The sequence below is a fragment of the Lemur catta genome, chromosome 14 (assembly GCF_020740605.2).
Source record: "Lemur catta isolate mLemCat1 chromosome 14, mLemCat1.pri, whole genome shotgun sequence".
Lineage (NCBI taxonomy): Eukaryota > Metazoa > Chordata > Mammalia > Primates > Lemuridae > Lemur > Lemur catta.
Window position 1 is genome coordinate 56649689 of NC_059141.1, and position 22754 is coordinate 56672442.

A 22754-nucleotide genomic window follows, 5' to 3' on the forward strand; every position below is an offset into this window, starting at 1 on the left:
AGTCTAGCCTGGGCAACAGAGTGAGACGACGTCTCTACAAAAAAAAATAAGCCAGGCATGGTGACACGCACCTGTAGCCCCAGCTACTTGGGAGGCTGAGGCAGGAGGATCACTTGAGCCAGAGTTGGAGGCTACAGTGAGCTATGATGACGCCACTGCACTCCAACCCAGGTAACAGAGCGAGACCCTGCTGCTAAAACAATAAAATAAAAAATAAACAGCTGTGTTGATTTTAGCCAGGATCACATCAAGCTCCTTATGAACTGAGTGTCTGTCTTGCCCTGCGGGGTTCAGAGAGGCAGAGATGGGCACCCACCACCTCCACGCTTACCCGTGGATGACCCAGGAGTGCAGCCCAGCTTCAGGAAGGTGGGCTTGAGCCCCTCAGGCCAGGAACAGAGCTGTCACCAGTCACGGACAGCCCAAATGTTCCAGCTGTGAGGAAAAGATGAAGTCTCTCCCCACACTGTCTGGTATTTTAACCCTCTGCTGCCCAGTGAAAGGTTTCCCAGGCTTCTCTTGGTGTCACGAGCACCATGAACTTTCACTCCTGAGCCGTGAAAGGCCCAGCGTTCCCGGCACCTGTGTGGCTGCCGGAGGCTGCCCAGGGCACAACTACACGTGACTGCTGGCGTCAGGCAGCTGGGCCTGGGCCACATAGGACCAGTGGGGGCTGCTGGGGGCTGCCCGTCGCACCCCACACCTGCAGGGGCCTGTGACCCGCCTCTCTGGACCCTGCCCCATGGGGCTGCAGGTGGGCCAGAGCCTGCCCTCCAGGTACCAGGCTCCCTTGCCATAAATCGCCACCTGTCCAGCAGTCGGGTGTAAATCCCTGTAGTTACAGGGCAGAGGTGGGTATCCTTTGTGGAACCAAAACTGTATAGAAACCAAATCAAAATGAAAAAGTGACTGAGCTGGGTGTCACATCCCAGGAAGAACGTCAGGAAGTGGGGTGTGCAGGGGCACTCGTTCTCTTCAGCACCCACGGTAGCTCTGGGAGTGAGTCTCCAAATGGGGCAAAACCAAACGGCTGAGTCCTCCCCGTCCCCAGGGGTTGCAGCTCTCTCTTCCATTTCCTGGACTTTGACCCGGCTGATGTCTCTGCAGTGCCTTGTGCCTGGCACCGTGGGCCTGGGAAAGCCTCTGGTGACCCGCTTGGGAGACGGATGTGCTTTTGGGGAGTGCAGAGTCCCAGGAACAGGCCCAGGTCCCATCCTGGCAGTGGGCGGGACCCTGCTGTGATCCAAGCCCTGGCAGGACAGGAAGGTGCAGGACAGAGAAGGGGGCCAGGAGGAGCAGCTCCCTGGGATGAATGCTTTGAAGGTCAATGTCACGTGACCTGGAGAAAGCCCCCAAACAATGCCCCCACACACATATGCAAGGCTTCGGTCAAACCTTTTTATTTTCTTTAAACATGAGGGACAGCGTGGTCACCACTATCCAACCTGATCTACCAATGCTGTTTAAAACCCAAAGCTGCCGTATCTTTAACTTGCAGTTGCCTTTCAAACATTCCACTGAAAAGCATAAATAGTACATTAAAAGAGACGGGGGGGGGGGTGTGGAGAGCTGTTCACTGTTAAGATGCATTAGGGACAACTGGGTGACCTTGGGCAAGTTCCCCCTGGGGTCCCTTCTTGACATATGCAGCAGTCCCAAGTTGGGTGCCTATGGCCTGAGAGCGGTGCCCTGGGCAGTCACACCGGCACTGTGTGCACAGGCGGCCGGGCAAGACACTGCGGCTAAACCCCGCCCCTGTCAGTAACGGGGTTTCTTCTATGGGGCAAATGGCTTACAAGGGGCGTTTATGTTCTCTAGTGACATGTGGAGGATTCCTTTGAATCCTCCTGGGCTTGGGGACACTGTGGGGTATCTGGAAAGAGAAGTCACATTTCCAGAAAGGGCCTTGCCTCCTTCTTCGACACGTGCAGAATTGGGGTAGCCAAAAAATGGAAACCAGGAAGGAGGAGTTCAGAGAATGAGAAATTTAAGGATTTCTCTTTGCAAAATCTAGGGAAGGAGACACAGCATCGTATTCATATTTCAATGAATTTATGAGCTTTTCTCTGCAGAAAATGTGGCGATAAGACCCCATGTGTTTGAGCCCTTGGGACCCGCCCACGCCCTACACGCACAGGACACCAGGCTGGCTGTCCCAGCAGGGGCAGTGTAGACACAGCTCACATGAGGTGCGGGCTCCCCAGGGACGAACTCTGTCTGATCAGCAACAAATTCCAACTCTTCTGACAGTAAACCAAGACTCAATGTATATGTCCAATTTGGCAGACAAAGGCCTGTTAATCGTGGGTGTTTGGTGCCTTAGAGGTCAGGTTATGGGGGTGGGAGGCAGAAATGGGGTCTGCGGGCAGGGCGACAGGGCAGCGGCAGCATCCTAGACGGAGGCCTTGAGCAGCTGGCGGGAAGGTAGTGGCACCTGGACGACCAGGTGAGGGGGCGGCACTCCTGGCTGGGTGGAAGGCAGAGCTTTGAGCTGCACGGTGCCTGCGCTAGCGGAAGGCACTCCTGGCTGGGTGGAAAGCAGATCTTTGGGCTGCACGGTGCACACTGGGGCTGCATCAGGGGTAAGCTGAGGCACCTGCCCTGTGAGGAAGAGAGGAGAGACAGGGTCACCGAGATGGCATTGGGATTGGGCCTGGAAGGCCGTGGCTGTCTGGCTCCAGGGGGTCGGGCTCAGGACCCGTCAGGACTGATGAGGGGGCCTTGCTGGTCCTCCTGCTCCCCCCGGGTGCTGGCCTCCAGCCTCGCTCCTCCTTCCAGACTCAGGTCAGGCATTGAATGTCCACCCTGCCTTCCCCAGGCTGCCCCGGGCATGGTGACTCTGGTTGCCTTTGCTCTGTGGTTGACCTTGTCTGCGTGCCACTGAGCTGGCAGCCTGGGGAGCAGGGAGCAGGAGGCCCCGTTCTCTCTGTGGCCCGGCATTGCCCAGAGGTTCTGGCGAGCGTGTGTGGCAGGGGGAGCCTCACCACAGCCCTTAGGCCTGGCTGCAGGGCCCTGGGCAAGGGCGGGTGGGGGCAGACTTGGGTGGCAGCAGCTCCACGGTTCCCTTGCTTTAGGAAGAGACTGATCCAGACCCCTGGGGAGGGCAAACTCTCTCTGCAGTTCCAAGTGCTTTGCTTTCACGCTGGGCACACACCAGCCAAGGTGGCCAGCACACCACCTGGACAGCCCCAGCCACACACAGGCTGTCTCCTCTGCGTGTCTGTCTGTGATGTCACTTTCTCTACTGTCTCTACAAGCCTGTCTGAAGATTTGATTTGGGCCTTTTAGAAAAGCCCTAAGTGTCACTCTAAGTAAGGGGTCTTAGGCGCTGGGGTCCAATCCTCTCTCTGACCTCAGGAAAGTCACTCAGTCTCTCGGGAATGGTTTTCCCATCTCTAAAATGGGTGCAGCAACACCAAACGCTGATCAGTCACCCCTTCCTGCCTTCCTTAATAATGGACACCTGATTTTGATTTTTGGGGAGCAGGCAATGTGCTCTCAGGTGTAAAATATTTCCCAGTGTGCCCTGCTGAGCAAAGTGGCCCCAGAATAAATGATGGCAAATGGACTATAGATAGGAATTGTTGGTCAGTGCTTTAGAGAGGGCTCCTTTGCCTTTTGCCTTGTTCTTGCTGCCTGGAATATGGATGTGATGACTGGAGTTCCAGAAGCCACCTTGTAAGCATGAAAAAAATTGAGACCTTGGCATGTTCAAGGAGAATTGTTATGTCCCCCCAAGGCTGCTCTCTAGGGGCTTAGTATGCAGTCAGACAAAGTCTTTCTCAGAGCGCCTGAGCACTCTCATTTCCAAGTTCATGTTCCTGGAGTGCCTCTCCTTGTCGTGTCCGCCCAGTGAACCCTGTTCAGCTTTTCAGTCTCAGCGCAAGCATGTCATCCTCCCTGAGGCCCGTAACCCTTATTCCCAGCTAAAGTGACTGCCCTGCCGGGCCACTCCAGTTGTGCTGTGCCATTGTCACGCTTCTCCTCCAGTCCTGTTCCTGAGTCTGAGGCTCTATCTTTCCTCCTCTGTCCCTAGGGACTGTGCCCTGGGGGCTGGGATGGCAGGGCTCCTGCCTCCTGGCCTGTATGACCTGCAGGGGGTCTAAGGAGAGGCCTGTCACACTGCCCAGGGTCACATTGCCCAGGGACACTGCCCCGGGGGTCACATGGGCCAGTCCAAACAAGATGGGACACAGACACAAACCAACCTCTTTCAGAATAATTGATAATTTCTTTCTTCTGTGTACTCTGAACACGTCTTGTGGCACAGGTTAGCGACCATGACATCTTATGCACGGTCTGGGCCTAGGTATGAAAGCTCCCAAATTACACTGGAGGGCTCAGGCCCAATGTGGGAATGACCAGCGTCCTCTAGGAGCGCCTGTCCCTGTTCTGCACACATCAGAGCTGTACCTGCATCACCTCCAGCATCTGCGGCTGTGGGGCTGAAAAGGGCTCCCAGGTTGCCCAGGGGCATGGTACTTTGCCTCGACCTCCCCGTCTGTGAAATGGGCCACCATGTGCACGGAGGGGACTGCAGCCCAGCACTGCCTGGGTTTCCCTGGCCCTGGCGCCTGCTGAGAGCCTTCTCTACTCAAGCCCACTCTCCCCGGGCTGCCGGGATCCCACCGGTGCCCTACTGGGCCAGCCTGGGCCTGTTGGTCCCCAGGAAACCCTCCATTCCCCTAGGTGCTCCATGGAGGGAGCAGACGTGGGGCTTGCCTGGGCCTGTCACTCATGCGCACAGCCTCACCTGGGGCATCTGGAGACAAAGGCCCCGATGCTGCTTTCTCTTACTGGACTCTCTCCATAGACACTGGCCCTTCCCCTCCAGACCCGCCCTGGCACCTGCGCTCACCGGCCCTGTCCTGCTGGCCCCAGGATGATGCTCACCTTCCCCTTGTGCCCCCTCAGACCGTGTCCTAGCCACCTGTGTCTGCAGCAGCCTGGCCACCCTCCTCCTGGCCCTCCTGGGTCAGGGCTTCAGGCTCCCTTCTTAGGACAACTCAAGTGTGTGCCCTGGCCTCCCTGGCTCCGCTCCCACCAATCCAGTCCTTCCAGAACCATCTTCACACCCAGCTCACATCCTTCAGAGATGTCCCCACTGTAGACATGATCCAGTCCCTGTGCCCAGCCCTGTACTCCCAGACCTTCCCCACCAGGCTCTGGGCTGTCCCCACCCTGCCCCCAGGCACCCACAGCCCCAGCTACTAGAAGACCTACCTCTCTAGGCTGTGAGGGTCCTCCTCCTTGCCCCTCCATTTTGCATGTCCAAACTGAGCCATCCCGAGCCCGGGTCTCAGCCCTGATGCTGCCTCTGCCAGGCTGCCTTCCCCAAAGCCCGAGTGTTGGGCTTTTTCCCCAGCAGTAAGGTAGGCATCCTCTCCCCCCACCCACTTCTGGCACAGGGTTGGGGACTCTCTCACCTTGCAGGACCTTGGCCCTCCCTGCCTGAGGTCACACACCAAGCTCAGGGCTGAGCCCAGAGCAAGAGTGACAGAGCATCTACAGGCATGGCCAAAGACCTCAGCCTGGAGGCACAGGGATGGCTCCCTCCACCTCTCCTCAGAGCTCAGAACAGGCTCAGCCACACCACCACCACCCCCTCCCGACCATGAGCTAGCTGTCCCCAGAGCCAGGACACGTCATCAGGATGTATGGGTCACAGTCCAGGCCTCACAGGGATGGCTCTGAAAGGGGGGCCCAGAAGCTCCCACCCCCCACCTCTACTAAGGCCTGGAGAAGGTTTTTACTGCTGGTCACACTCTCCTCTGTCCCTTGGGCCTGGTGCCCATCCCCCTTGCATCTCTGGGCTGTCCCGGTGGCCAGGCTGAGTCCAGTCTGCTTAAGCCCTCCTCAAACCCTGTCTGGCACGGTTGGGAGTCATGACGCGAACTCGAAAGGATGATGCCGTGCCCTGAAGAAGGTGGCCCCTTCTCTTCCTCTCCCTGCCCCCCGCCTGGAGGATCGGTGGCGTTGCTGGGAGGGCTGGCTGTGCTTCTTTCTGTGGGAGGAGGAGCTGCCAGTGACAGGGCCCAGGGTGCTCTCCTGACATCCCAGATAGCCACGTCGCCAGAACTGTCCCAATCAGTGCTGATGGTGGAGTGGGCAAACACTGCCAGGTGCAGGTGACCAGCAGCTGGGCCTGCATGGGATCTGGTGACAGAGCCCCAGGAGCTGCTGGTCATCTGCCTACACAGGGTCACCTGCCATGCCTGCAGCCTCATCATGGTGTGACCTGGCATTCTTTATAACTACATTTTTGGGATGGTGGAGTTTTATGTTATCCTTTTTCTTTTTGACATGAGAAAGATGATACTTGGAGAGGTTAAGCAACTCAACTTGACTGAGCCACGTTCTTCTGTGGCCACCCTCGAAAATACCAAAGGGACTTCTCATCCCTCCACAGATACCCCCAAGACAGATTCCTGTGCTTCGTACACATCAGATCTGAAGTGCTTCCTCGTGTCAGAGAAAAGACCAAAAGTCCATTCACAGAACCACGTCTGACCAGAAGTGATCACTCATTCATTCATTCATTCATTCATCAACAGAGAGCTCTGTACCTGTGAACCCAGACACAGGACAACAGCTGCTTCTGGAAAGATTACTTCTGTCAACACTCCAACCTGCAGGGCTGACACTCGTCTGTCTCTCACACCCCACAAGTGTGTGACACTATGACTACTGAATTGATGGAGACTGTATTTGATTTCCTGCCTCTTGGTTCACCAAGTCCAAGCCAAACCTGGACATTTGCACTGTCTGTTGGAAGGAATTCCCCCTAATTTGCACTCCACTGACTAATTCTTATCAATTTTTTCTGAGTTTAAATGTCACCCCCATCCCCTCGCAAAGCCCTTCTCCCTCAAGGGAGTCCTCTGTGGCCAACCAGGCATTTGCTCACATGCCCATGACTTTTAATTCTCTGGACAGCACTGTCACCATCTGACATTCTCCAGAGAAAATGTAAGCCCTGCTATGACAGGGGGACATTCTTCTTGTGGTTCATTCTGTCTCTCCAGCCTCTGATATAGAATAAATTTTTGCTGAGTTAATGAATATGAATAATCCATGAATATTTTCCTTTGTAAATTCCTTATACTACTTTTATGCTTACCTAGATGTTTATGCTGAAATCAAATATTTACTTGTATTTTATTGCAGTTATCATTAGTAATGCCATACACACACACACACACACACACACACACACACACGTACTTTCTAAACTATTTGGAATTTATTTTAGTATGTTGCGAGATAAGGTGTCAGAATTGGGATCCAAAATAGAACTCCATGAGGTTGGAGGGGCTTCGAGATGGCTGACTAGAGGCATCTGGCACTTACCTCCTCCACAGAGAAAAAACAAAATACCAAGTAGATAATCTCACTTCAAATAGAGCACCTAAGAGAGAATCCTGGAATTCAACAGAGAAATAATGGGAAACACCTGAGACACAGCAGTGGTGGGAAGGCAGCCAGCTGAGCCAGGATTGGTTGGGAACCCAGAGAGGCTCCCCAGTGTGGGAAAAGCGTAAGCGAGAGCTCCCCAGAGCTCCCCAGTGGTCTGCATTCCCACCACAGACTCCTGTAACCCTAGCCATGGGAGAACACCTCGACCCCAGTGGGCCCTGAGACTGACATACAGAACTGCCTGGAAATCATGCAATGACATTGCCCTGAAGAGAGAGCTCACACTGGGTCTCACACATCCCCAAAGTGCAGCTGTAGCACTTTGCCATGTTGAGAGCCCAGTCTCCACCGGACTGCATCCTGCCCTGGAGGCCAACAGCCCCTGTACCTCCACATCCTTGCAGCTTAATTTACATCCCCTTACATCCACCTGGAGGGCTGCAATGGCACAACACCAGTGGAACCACGGCAACAGCAGGGGCCCCAGAACTCTAGCACTCACAGCGTCCTGCACCGCAAGGAATGGGTGGTACAGCACACTGGGGAGGCTGCCTCTGGAACAAAAGCGGCCCAGGTGTGCACTCCTTAGAGTCCGAGAAACATCTGCTTGGGGTGGCTACTGCAGACAGCAACCCCACGCATCCAGCAGTAGGGCTGCCAACCTCTGCTGCTGCTCCTGCAGCTGCTGCCACTGCTGCCAGGGACAAAACATTTGCCACTGGCAGTGACCCTGCCCCCTTCAGCAGCAGAGCCACCATGTATTTGCATGTGCCCTATTACTGGCTTTCCTTGCTGCTGCTACCTATGCTGCTGCCATCACTGCCAGAGACCAAAGCTCATGCTCCCCAGAGCCTGAGAACCACCTCCCTATGGCTGCAACTACTGTTACCCCCCCACCTCCCCAAGCAGCAGGGCCACAAAGCACTTGCATGTGCCCTTAGCATATGCTTCCCACACCTACTGCTACAACTGCTGCAGCCACCCAAGCACTCCACTGGGGGACCTGGCAGTCCCCCAGCACCTGAGTACACTACAGAGGGCCTGAGGACAGGCCCACCCAGCCCAGCACCACCCACGCCAGTGCCCAAGCACATTCCCCAGGGACCAGAGGATTGCCCCACCCTGTCCACTACCATATCTGGGTACTCCTCGCAGGGCCCTGATGATGGAACCACCCAGCCTAGCCTACTACTGCCACCACAGCCTGCACCCATCTGCACACACCTTGGGGGCCTAGGGTCTGGCCCACCAACCCATTGCATCATTACTAACACCATTGCATGCTGCTTTGGAGTCTGAGGGTTGTCTGGCCACTGCTACTGCCATTTCACACTCCACATATGCTGCCAAGGGGACCAAGGACCTACCTACCCATCCAGTCTACCGCCAAAACTGCCAGTGCCTAAGCAAGTCACCTGGAGCCATCTAGAGGCCTAAGAATAAGCCTGTTTGGACCCACTGACATTGGTGCCTGTACACTCCCCAGGGCCTGCTTACCCTGCCACTGCCACCATTGGGGCCTGAGGACAGGCCCACCTGACATCCCTGTTCCAAGCAAAACTTCACCACAACCTCCCCTAACAACTGTAATCTCAGTACTGAGGAAATCATACACCTCTGATGCTGCTTATAGGTGAAGAAATCATGCAGACACTACATTACTTCTCACACCCAGAATCAAAGCTAAAGTGTCCTACCCAATCCATACCATAGATACATCATCAGGAAAAATGCTTCCCTATGAAAGCCAATCCAAACAATTTGAAGAAGCAACTGTAACACCTGATGCCTAGACATTAATATAAAGACACACAAAAAAATGACTAAACAAGGAAACATGACACTTCCAAAGGAACACAATAATTCTCCAGCAACAGATTCCTATGAAAAAGAAATGTACAAAACACAAGAAAAAGAATTCAAAATAATGACATTAAAGAGTCTCAGTGAAATACAAAAAGACAAAAATAAACAATACAAAAAATCAGAAAAGCAACTGAGGATATGAATGAGAAATTCAACAGAGATAATAGATATCTAAAAAAAGAATCAAACAGAAATCCTGGAACTAAAGAATTCAATGAATGAAATAAAATATTCATTCATTCAAGTGTTTTAACAATACACTAGAACAAAAAGAAGAAAGAATCTCAGAACTTGAAGGCAGGTCTTTGAAATAGCCCAGTCAGACAAAATTAAAAAAAGGATTAAAAACAATGAACAAAGCCTATGTAACATATGGGACACCATAAAGTGATCAAACACATGAATTTTGGGTGTTCCAGAAAGAAGATGAGACCAAAGGCATAGAAAATCTCTTTAATGAAATAGTGTCTGAAAATTTCCAAAGTTTAGCAAGAGATTTAGACATTGAGATATAGGAAGCTTAGGAATTCTCAAATAGTTACAACTCAAAAAGGTCTTCTCCACAACACATTATAGTCAAACTGTCAAAAATCAAAAACGAATAGAGAATTCTAAAAACAGCAAGAGAAAAGCATCTAGTCACATATAAGGGAACCCCCATCAGACTAATAGCAAACGTCTCAGCAGAAACCTTACAAGCCAGGAGAGAATGAGATGATATACTCACAGTGCTGAAAGAAAACAACTGTTAGCCAACAGTACTATACCCAGCAAAGTCATCCTTCATAAAAGAAAGAAAAATAACATCTTTCCAGACAAGCAAAAAATGAGGGAATTCATCACCATTAGACAAGCCTTACAAGAAGTACTTAAGGTGTCCTACACCTGGAGGCAAAAGGATGATATCTACCATCACGAAAACACATGAAATCATAAAACTCAACGGTAGAGCAAACACAGAAATGAGGAAGAAAAAGGACTTAAATGTTACCATTACAGAAAACCACCAAATCATAATGATATACAGCAAGAGAGAAAGAAAGGAACAAAGAACATATAAACAAATCAGAAAACAATTAACCAGATGATAAAAATAAGTCCTCATTATCAATAATAATTTTGAATATAAATGAATTAAATTTTCCACTTAAAAGATATAGACTGGCTGAATAGATTTAAACACTGACCCAGCTACATGCTGCCTACAATAAACTCACTTCACCCTTAAGGATACATTTAGAATGAAATTAAAGGGAAGGAAAAAGTTATTACACACAAACAGAAACCAAAAGCGAACAGAAGTAGCTATACATATATCAGATAAAGGACTTGAAGCCAAAATCATTAAAAAGTGACAGAGAAGCTCATATTATACAATGACAAAATAATCAATTCATCAGGAGGATGTAACAATTCTAAATATATATGCACCCAACACTACCACACTCAGATATTTAAAGCAAATATTATGAGATCTAAAGGGACAGATAGATACCAATACAATAATAGTTGGGGACTTCAACACGCCACTGTCACCATTAGTCAGATCATCTAGAAAGAAAATAAAGAAGGAAAAATTGTATTTAAACAACACTTTAGACCAAATAGAGCTAACAGACACCTACAGAACATTACTTCCAACACCTACAGAACACACATTCTCCTCATTGGCCCATAGAACATTCTCCAGGATAGACTATATGTTAGGCCACAAAACAAGTCTCAACAAAGTTTTAGAAAATCAAAATCATACCAAATGTCTTCTCAGACCACAATGGAATAAAACTAGAAATCAATAACAAGAGGAACTTTGAAAACTGTACAAGTACATGGAAAGCCAACAACATGATCCTGAGCAACCATTGTGTCAATGGAATTAAAAAGGAAATAAAAAATTTCTATATGAAAATGAAAACACAATATGTCAAAATATATGAGATATAGCAAAAGTAGTGCTAAGAGGGAAATTTGCCTATCTCAAGCACGTGGAAAGATTTCAAATGAACAATTTAATGGTGCACCTCCAGGAACTAGAAAAGTAAGAACAAACCAAACCCAAATTAGTATAAGGGAAGAAACAATGAAGATCGGAGCTGACTAAATGAAGTAACTAAAAATATACTAAAAAATGAAATGAAAAGTTGTTTTTTTGAAAAAATAAACAAAATCAATAAACCTGTATCTAGATTACACAAGAAAAAAAGAGAGAACCCAAATAAATTGAGAACTGAAAAAAGAGACATAACAACTGATACAATAGAAATACAAAAGACTATCAGAAACTACTATGAACAACTATACACTAACAAACTGGAAAATATAGAGCAAAAGGATAAATTCCTGGACTCCTATAACCTATCAAGATTGAATGAGGAAGAAATAGAAAATCTGAACAGACCAATAATGAGTAACAAGATCAAATCAGTAATAAAAAGTCTGCAAAGAAAAGCCCAGTACTGGATGGCACCACTGCCAAATTCTACAATACTTATAGAGAAGAGCTAACATCAATTCTCCTCAACTATTCCAAAACAGTGAAGCAAAGGGAACTCTCTCTAACTCCTTCTATGAGGTCAGGAAGGCCAGCATTACCCTAATAAGGAAACCAGACAAAAACACAACCAAAAAGGCAAACTACAGGCCGATAGCCCTGATGAACATAGACGCAAAAATACTCAGACAAATATTAGCAAATGGAATCCAACAGCACATCAAAAAATAATACACCGCAATCAAGTGGGATTTATCCTAGAATGCAAGAATGGTTGAACATACTCAAAACAATAAACCTGATACAACACATCAACAGAATGAAGGATGAAAACCATATGAACATCTTCAGTAGATGCAGAAAAAGCATTTGAAAAAATCCAACAATGCTTCATGATAAAAACTCTTAACAAACCAAGCATAGAAGGTACATACCTCAATGTAGCAAAGGCTGCATATGACAAACCCACAGCTAACATCATACAGAATGGAGAAAAGCTTAAAGCCTTTCCTCTAAGAACTGGAACAAGACAAGGATGTCCACTTTCACCATTTCTATTCAGCATACTAATAGATGTCTTAATAGAGCAACCAGGCAAGAGAAAGAAATAAAAGGCATCCAAAAACTCTTAGATCTGATAAACAAATTCAGCAAGTTGCACAATACAAAATAAGCATACAAGAATCAGTAGCATTTATACACACTAATAATAAAATATCTGAAAAAGAAATCAAGATGGCAATCTCATTTACATTAGCTACAAAAAAATGTCTAGGAATAAATTTAACCAAAGAGATGAAAAACCTCCACCAGGGAAACTATTATATAAAACATTGGTGAAAGAAATTGTTGATGACACAAACAATGGAAAAACATCCCATGCTCATGGATCAGAAGAATTAATATTATTAAAATGAGCATACCACCCAAAGCTATCTACTGATTCAATGTAACTCTATATAAAATACAATCCTAAAATTTGTATGGAACTGAAAAAGAGCCTGAAGAAGCAAAGCAATCTTGAGCAAAAAGAACAAAGCTGTACACATCACACTACCTGACTTCAAAATATATTACAAGGCTATAGGAACCAAAACAGCATTGTATTGGTATAAAAACAGACACACAGACCGATAGAACAGAACAGAGAACTCAGAAATAAACCCACATATTTATAGTCAACTGATTTTTGACAAAGGCACCACGCATATGTGTTGGGGAAAGGACACTTTCTCCAATAAATGGTGCTGGGAAAACTGGATATTCATATGCAAAAGAATGAAACTGGACCTCTATCTCTCACTACATACAAAAATCAGCTGACTGTGAATTACAGACTTAAACATAAGACCCAAAATTATAAAACTACTAAAAGAAAACATAGGAGAAACATTACAGTACATTGACCTAGGCAAAAATTTTATGGCTAAGACCTCAAAGGCACAGACAACAAAAACAAAAATAGCCAAGTAGGATTATATTAAACTAAAAGCCTCTGCACAGCAAAGGAAACAATCAACAGAGTGAAGAGACAACCTGTTGAATGAGAGAAAATATTTGCAAACATTCATCCCACAAGAGACTAAAATCCAGAATATATAAGGAACTTTAATAACTTAACATTAAAAGAATATAATCTCATTAAAAAGTGGGAAAAGGACATGAATAGGCAATTCTCAAAAGAAGACATACAAATGGCCAACAGGCACATGAAAAAATGCTCACCATTACCAACCATTAGATAAATGCAAATCAAAATGATGATGAGATATTATCTTATGGTTTTTATTGTTATTAATATTCTTAATATTAAAAGACAAAAAATATCAGTTACTGGCAAGGATGTAGAGAAAAAGGAACTCCTATACACTGTTGGTGGGAATGTAAATTAGTATAATACAGCCACTATGGAAAACAGTATGGAGATTTCTCAAAAAGCTAAAAATAGAACTACCATACAATCCAGTAACCCTACTACTGAGTATCTAACCAAACGAAAAGAAATCAATGTGTCAAAGGGAGTTTGGGTGTTTATCATAGCACTATTTACAGTAGCAAAGATACAGAATAAACCTAAGTGTTGACCAACACATGAATGAATAAAGATAATGTGGTACATATACACAGTGGAACACTATCTGGCCGTGAAAAAGAGTGAAATCATGTTGTTTGCAGCAAGATGGATGGAACTGGAGGTCATTATGTTAAGTGAAATAAGTCAGGCACAGAAAGAGAAATATTGCATGCTGTCATCCATATGTGGGAGCTAAAAAAATTAATTTCATGCATGTAGAGAGTAGAACAATGGTTACCAGAGCCTGGGAAAGGTGTTTGTGCTGGGGGGATGAAGAGAGGGTGGTTAATGGGTACGAAAATACACTTAGGCAGGAGGGGGATTTTGCAGTATTCGATAGTAGAGTAGGGTGACTCTAGTTAACAACAATGTATTGCATATTTTAAAATAGCTAGAAGAGAAGACTTGAAAGTTCCCAACACATGGAAATGACAAATATTTGAGGTGATGATATCCCAAATACCCTGACTTGATCATTACACATTCTATGCATGTGACAAAATACCACATGTACCCCATAAAAATGTACAAAAATTATATATCAATAAAAAATTTTAGAAGAAAAGGTAAAACTGCAGTGACTGACCTCCAGGAACACCAGGTGACCAGGCGAGGTATCTGTGGACTCAGTTGTGCTCACTTCTGTCTCCTTTGTAACTGGAGGTTGTGGGTGAATTTTTTCTTGGATCCTGAGCTCCACTGATTTGTGTTCTGAGCGCTCTGAGTTTATTTGAGCTATATTTAGACTGGACTGGTCTGGGATTGGATTTGATTTGATCATTAACTAAATTGGATACAATTAGAGGCCGTGGGCCTTGCGTAGGTACTTTTTTTAATAATGCATTGGTCTCAGTCAAAGGAGTCTAGGACTCCACCTTCTGGGACTCCAGATAATTTTATATATAAATCTTATGGCGCTGGGCGCCGGGGCTCACTCCTGTAAATCCCAGCCTTCTGGGAGTCTGAGGAGGGAGAATTGCTTGAGGCCAGAAGTTCAAGAACAGCCTGGGCAACATAACTGAGATCTTGGCTCTAAAACAAAGAAAATAAATTAGCATGCACCTGCAGTCCCAGATACTTGAGAGGCAGAGGCAGAGGCAGAGGCAGAGGCAGGAGGATCACCGGAGCCCAGGAGTTTGAGGTTGCAATGAGCTATGACGACGTCACTGCACTCTAGCCTGGGTGACAGAGTATGACTCTGTCTTAAAAAAAAAGGAAAAAGAAATTCAAACTTATGGGCCCAGAAGGATATGTGCATTTTTAGAAACATGAATTAACCTTACTGGAGACAGTTTAGAGCTAAGACGGCCACAGATGCAGAATTTTCTTTTTTAGAGACAGTCTCACTATGTCACCCAGGCTGGAGTGCAGTGGCTATTCACAGTTGTGACCGTAGTATACCACAGGCTTGAACTCCTGCCTCACCCTCCTGAGTAGCTGGGCTGATGGGTGCGCACTGCCGTGTCTGGCTCACAATGGGAAGTTTTAGTTTGGAAAAAATTATCTGTGAGGCATATTAGAAAAAAGGGTATCAAAACCCCACAAATACAATGGGATAGTTTCCTTCATTGGTATTCAAGTCACCTAAAAGACTAAATGAATCAATATATTGTGCCTTTAAAAGATTCTTTGCGAAAAGCAAATGAAAAGCTTTAGCAACAGACTAAGGACCTGACGAGAGAGGCCTGCACTCTGCACTGCCCCTGCCCGCCCCTTCTCCTCATGGTCCCTCTCTGCATCCTCTGAGGCCACTAACCATTTCGCTAAATTACCCTTTCACCCTAAAGATGACAATGCTTAGTTAGGCAGATGCCTTACAAAGTGAGACCTTGTGACCAGCCTTCCTGCCGTAACCACCTGCGCTCTGTGCTCTAAAACTGAGCTTGGAGCCATTGTAGGGGACTTTCCTAACCTCAAACACTTGCTGAGGACTTTAGAATCTCATAAGGGGTTGTGATATAGGACTCCACGACTTAACCCATTTATTCACATATTGGGACCTGGTGAACCTCAACAAAGGATGGCAGCAGCAGAAGCGACAAACCTGACAGGAATTAAAGACCTTCCAAACCAGCCATAAGCAGGCTAAAAGGAGCTAAAAAATGCTGAAAGCATTTTAGATTCAATTTGTAAAATTTTTTCCATAAAAAATTGATTGGTCCACCATTAATCCTGCAGACAAAAAAAGGATAAACCAGTTTCAGATCACAGAACTCGCTTAGAAACACTGTGTGAGACATTCTGGGCTCAAAGTACAGCAAGGACTGTGTCGCGCGGGGACTGAGGCGGCATTCATTGCTCTGAATACAAATGGATTCCATCCTGAACTTAGCAGCTTAATTAAAACTGTGCACCAGGATGGGAAGTTACAGACATGACTGAATTGGTGGCCTTAGCTGAGAATTCTGAGGGGACTTTAGAGCAAGAAAAAACCCAAAAGGCTGACAAGATTACAACTCTCCAATCACCACAGTTAGAGGGGCTGGGACCAAAGGGACCTTCTCGCTCCAGGAGATATTAACTCAGGATAAACACTGACAAGGTTCTGAGGGATCCCCTGGTAAACTGCTCCCTGCAATGCCTTTAAATAAACAGAAAGAAACAAGAGTTAAAAACAAATGGGGAATCTCGTCCAATGCTGGTGGAGACCAGAGCCGCCCTGTTTAAAGCCCACTATAATAAGACAACAAATCCCTGGGAGTATTAATAAAAAGGTCCTTTCTGTGGTGAGGATTTTGAATCAAGTTCCAGAAGTTCCCATATCTGAACCCATCCAATTGGCTACGGGGCTATTAGCAGACAGAGGTGCCTTTTCACTGCATGACACCAATTCAGTCGACTTGCTGGGGCTGGACTCACTTTCAAAGCTGAAAGGGCCTGCACAGTCCTCCTCGGAGGAAGAAATACTCTCAGAGCTCCTGGACTCTCCCGAAGCAGAACCGCTGGGCTCTCTACAGATCAACACTCAGGCCGGTAATATCCCTGACCTTTCTAAAACACCTGGATGTTCGTGGGTCTCTTCCTCATCCGATACAGGAAGCATTAAAAGTGCAGAATCCACAAAGATCCAATTGATCATTCTAAACCTTTACCTAAATTACTCCAATGTCCACTAAAACCTAAAGCAACCCAAGAGTCTCATTAATTGCAGAAGATTTCATTTAAAAAGGACTTACAATTCCATGTATGAGTCCTTATAACACTCTAATCCTACCAGTCAAAAAACCAAATGGATGAGGTTGGAGATTTGTTCAAACTTCATAGACAATTAATAAAATCTTAATAAAAAGTTTCCTGTAGTCCCAATCCTAATACTTTATGATCTAATAAACCCACTGATTCAAGGTGGTTCATGGTAATAGACCACTGCTCAGCTTTCGTTAGCATTCCAGCTCATAAAGAGAGTCAATGGCACAAGAACAGGGACACAGACCAGTGGAATGGAACTAAGAATCCAGATATAAAACCATCCTCATATAGCCATCTAATCTTTGACAAAGCAGACAAAAACATATACTGGGGAAAAGATTCCTTATTCAATAAATGACGCCGGGAAAACTGGACAGCCACATGTAGAAGACTGAAACAAGACCCGCACCTTTCACCTCTCACAAAAATCAAATCATGGTGGATAACAGACTTAAACCTAAGGTGTGAAACTATTAGAATTCTAGAAGAAAATGCGGGAAAAACTATTATAGATATTGGCCTAGGCAAAGAATTTATGAACAAGACCCCAAAAGCAATCACAGCAACAATAAAAATAAATAAATGGGACCTGATTAAATTAAAAAGCTTCTGCACAGCCAAAGAAACTGTCATGAGAGCAAATAGACAACCTACAGAATGGGAAAAAATTTTTGCATGCTACACATCCAATAAAGGGCTGATAACTAGAATCTATTTAGAACTCAGGAAAATCAGCAATAAAAAATCAAACAACCCTATCAAAAAGTGGGCAAAAGACACGAATAGAAATTTTTCAAAAGAAGACAGAAGTATGGCCAACAAACATATGAAAAAATGCTCAACATCTCTAATCATCAGGGAAATGCAAAGCAAAACCACAATGAGATATCACTTATCTCCAGTGAGAATGGCCTTTATCAAAAAGTCCCAAAACAGTAAATGTTGGCAGGGATGCGGAGAGGTAGGAACACTCCTGGCAGGACTGCAAACTAGTACAACCTCTGTGGAAAGCAATATGGAGATACCTTAAACAGATACAAGTAGACCTACTATTTGATCCAGCAATCCCATTATTGGGCATCTACCCAAAAGAACAAAAGACATGCTATAAAAAAAGACATCTGCACTCGAATGTTTATAGCAGCACAATTCACAATTGCAAAGATGTGGAAACAGCCCAAGTGCCCATCAATACATGAGCGGATTAATAAAATGTGGTATATGTATACCAAGGAGTACTACTCAGCTATAAGAAACAATGGTGATATAGTACCTCTTGTATTTTCCTGGATAAAGCTGGAACCCATTCTACTAAATGAAGTATCCCAAGAATGGAAAAATAAGCACCACATGTACTCACCATTAAATTGGTTTCACTGATCATCACCTAAGAGCACATTTAGGAATAACATTAATCGGGTGTCAGGCAGATGTGGGCGGGGGGGGGGGGGGGGGGATGGGTGTATACATACGTAATGAGTGCGATGCGCGCCATCTAGGGGATGGACACGCTTGAAGCTCTGATTCGGGAGTGGGGGGCAAGGGCAATTTAAATAACCTAAACTTTTATACCCCCATAATATGCTGAAACAAAAAAAAAAAAAAAAAGAGAGAGAGAGAGTTACCCTTTTGCTTTCACTTGGAAACATCAGCAGAACACCCAGACTGCAATGCCATAAAGATCTACTGCAGCCCCTTTGTGTTTCCCGGGCATTGCACCAGGACTTTGCACCCCTACAGTTTCCTCAGAATTCTACTATAATTCATCATGGCAATGACCTGCTGTTATGCTCTCCCACCAAAGAGTGTTCTGACATTGACTCAATTTACCTTTTACAGCAACTCTCACATAAAAGTCACAAGGCCTTATGGAAAAAGCTGAGTTTTCAGGGAAAAAATCCACTAGTTGAGACACGACTGATGAAGGAATTTCCTTCTTGCCTGAAAGAATAAAACCTATTCAAAGTTTTCCTTGGCCTGCAATCAAGAGACAATTTAGAGGTGTTTCTTGGACTTGCAGGAAGGATAGTACAGATCCTGGGTCCCAGAGTTTTCCCTCAATGGCCTCACCACTGTATGAGCTCACTAGAAATGCAGTCCCAGAGCCTTTACTTGGGGAAGACAGTCACAAGCAAGCTTTTAAACATGAAATTGGCCTCCAGCTTTAGGACCTCCAAACTACACTTAAATTTTACCTTGTTTATTCATGAGCATAACAATCAGACATTAGGAGTTCTCTCCAGAAAACAGGGGAAACCATAGGCCCATTGCATATTATAGCCTACAGCTAGACCCATTAGCTAGGGCATTCCCCACTTGTTTAAAAGCAGTAGCAGCAGCAGCAGCCTTGGTAGAAGCTTCATCTGAGTCGGTTTTAGGGAGTGAACTTAATTTGCAAATCCCACGTGCTGTGGAAAGTGTATTAAATTTCAACCAAACTCAGCATTTTCCAGCAAGCAGACTAGTATCTTAGGAAATTCTTCTCCTGTCTCCTTCTAATCTCCATCTGAAATGCTGCAACCTACTTAACCTGCTACATTATTACCTCTGCCTGATGGTGAGGAAGACCACAACGGTGTGAGTATAGTACTGGACATAGTGGCCCCTTGTGGTTTATAAGGTACTTGATTGGATAATTCTGAGTAACAACTTTTTTGTTGGTGGGTCCTATGGTAAAACTCAAAGGAAAATATCAGGCATGCTTTGCTGTTACCACCCAAAATGAGTTAATAACCTAACCAGCTTTTCTTCAAGTAAGTCAGCTCCACTTGCAGAGCTTTTTGCTCTCACCCGAGGCTGTCCTATAGCTAAGGATAAGTCAGTAAATATTTATACAGATAGCAGATATGCTTTTGAAGTACTGCATGATTTTGGTATGTTGTGGAAACAAGAGTTTCTCACTCCTAGTGGGACCCCCGTCAAAAAATGGACTCCAAGTAGATGAGCTGCTTTCTGCTATGCTGTTACCATCATAGATTTCCTTTTTTTTTTTTTTTTTTAAGAGACAGGTCTTGCTATGTTGCCCAGACTGATCCCAAACTCCTGGCCTCAAGGAATCCTCCCAACCCAGCCTCCCAAGTCACTAAGATTACAGGCGTGAGCTACCATGCCTGGCTACCATTATTAAGATCGAAGCTTATACCTGTGAAACTGTACTGGAATATCAAGAGAATGCCCTGGTATATTTTTATGCTAAATCAGCTGTTAGGATATTCAGTTTGAATGAACTTCATAAGATTTACCCAAATCAACTTCCTTACGATGACCTATTTAATAATCAGTACAATGCACCTGATTTGGAAAAAAAAAAAAAAAGACAAATTTGGCATCTAAAGAATGGAACTTCGACGTTAAGTATGGACTCACAGAGGCCTGGATGGTTGCCTGGTCCCTCTTGAGTCTCTAAAGCTTCCATTCTTAAAAGCTCCACAACTCATCATGGAGCAGAAAAAAAACGATCCAAATTATCAAAAAATATTGGTGGAGTCACTGTTCCCAAAATTGCTAAAATGATTTATAAGCAATGTTTGGCTTGTCAAACTCATAATGCCAGGAAAACAATTAGAACTTCAGGTGGTGTATTTCTTCTACCTGATGGACCATTTCAACATTTACAGGTGGATTCCATTTAGTTGCTACCCTCAATGGGATATCAGTATGTTCTTGCATGTTTTCCGGTTGGTTAGAGGCTTTCCCATGTACACATGTAGTGCCCTTGCAGTGACAGTAGTGAAGAAATTATGAGAAAATATGTTTCCTTTATGGGGCATCACTGGTGAAATCTCTAGTGATAGGGAAACTTATTTTATTGGGCAAGTTGTATACCAATTCAACAAGGTGTTACGAACATAATAATTGTCCTTATGAGCACTATCATTGTCCTTATCACACTCAGTCTTCTGGAAACGTTGAAAGAACATACGGCATCTTAAAACTAAAATTGGCAAAGTTAACTGAGTCCATTGGGTTGCCTTGGCCAAAGGTACTACCATTGGCTTTAAAGGCAAACAGCCCACTCCCATTGGAAAAATAAGTTGACCTCTTATAAAATAGTCACTGGAAGGTTTACATCCTTCCTTCCTTCAGTCCTTATGAAACATATCAGGGTTTAGGAGACCATCTCCCACTCTCCTAAGTACTGCTTACTTTTCTGCACTAGCTAGAAACACCCTAACTTTTCCAATTAATAATCTGATCATTACCAAATATAGAAAACCTATTTGAGAGATGCCTACAAGAAGTAGATTGTGTTTCCAGACATCACTTACTCAAGACCTGGAAATTACCTATGTGGGTACAAGTAATTGCTTGCATAATGTCACCAGATTAAATCCAGTAGGGCTGTTTTTACTAAACGTGGTTATACACCCTTACAACATGTTACAAGGGGACCACAAAAAAGCAAATTTCCAACTGGACTCTGTTCACAAGCTATGTAGATTTGTGGGCAAAGAAATTTAACTGACCATTCTCAAATGCAAGTAGGTGCCACCTCTTCCAACCCCAGAGGGCCTATAGTGGGGAACCTGCCTATTCTCTTCTGCCTCCCTGCTGGTACAGACCTTGTAGTTCGGCCTGGCTCACTTCTGCCTTTGGAATTGCTTCCCCTGAAAGTTCCCACGTCGGCTCCTATGATCAGGACCCAAAATGGTCAATAACCAAAATTAGCACCAAACTCGAAACAGATGGAGATAAGCTAGTTTCCACTGAGGAAAGATCCCACTAAGGGTGCCTGGGGGCTCACTCGTGGTGGTAGTGTGGTTCTGGTTGTATGAAATTTAGAGCTAATCCATAAAATGGGGAAAATCTTGGGTTTTGTAGCCAATTGGACCTCCTGTGGCTTCAGATGGGTAGAATCCGCTCTACAATTGGTGGATCGTTAATCGCATACGGGTTCAACAAAGCACTTAATGAACCATCATGCAACTCCAGGTCTCCTTTTTGCTCAAGTTGAAGCCTTATGTTTTGTATTGAACAAAACTGAATGCTGTACCTGTCTCTCCCCTTACTTTGTTACTACAGAAAGCTGATACTGCTGTTTCCATAGACACTGCCACCAAATACAGCAAGGAAATCTCTCAAGAGAAAGAAACACAGGATACATTTACAGGAGCAACTAACAGTTGGTTTGCTGGCATCCTAAATGGTGGATGACAAGCTTGGTTTTTCCAAGGTTTTCTAATCTTTCTATTTCTTCTCCAGGTTATTATGATGTGTGCTACCGGCTTAACAATAAAATCAGGCCATTTTGTCATCACACCCTGAACAAGGACTATGACCAATTGGACGCAAATGCTACTGAGCAGCCTGTATTGCCTGTACCTTGGCTTGTTTGATTTGGTTTGGTTCGTTTCATAAGAAATCTTGTTAGAGGACACTTTGGTCTTTCCATATGATCCTCTTGATGGTCATCATAACAGTCCCCCTGGTGCGCTGCACCCTCTGAAAGCTTAAATGTTTGCGTGCAGCCATCCCCATCCATCACTCGCTGAATGGCCTCACCTTGACTAGGTCACCAAGAACTGGCACCAGCGCCATAAGCAAGAAGACATAGCTTTGTTTTTTGTAGTTCTCTTACGTTTCAAGTTCCCAGGCCAGTAACATTTGCTGAGCAGAACTTTGTAACCCTGTTGCACTGACACATTCCCTTCTGAGTCTCTTTTACAGAAACTGTGGAGCCTCCTGTAGCCACGAGATAACTACAAAGCTCACGCAACC

The 22754-nt window shown here is 45.4% G+C and overlaps 1 protein-coding gene across 1 annotated transcript in view; it reads right to left on the reverse strand.

Annotated features, from left to right (window-relative positions):
• Positions 1-1559: 1559 nt before the first annotated feature.
• Positions 1560-22754, reverse strand: part of ANTXRL (ANTXR like) — a 51477-nt gene continuing 30282 nt past the window's right edge. The window contains exon 17 of the mRNA XM_045569012.1: positions 1560-2601. Within this exon, the coding sequence (XP_045424968.1) occupies positions 2332-2601 (270 nt within the window). The 3' untranslated portion in view covers positions 1560-2331. The remainder of the gene's footprint in view (positions 2602-22754) is intronic.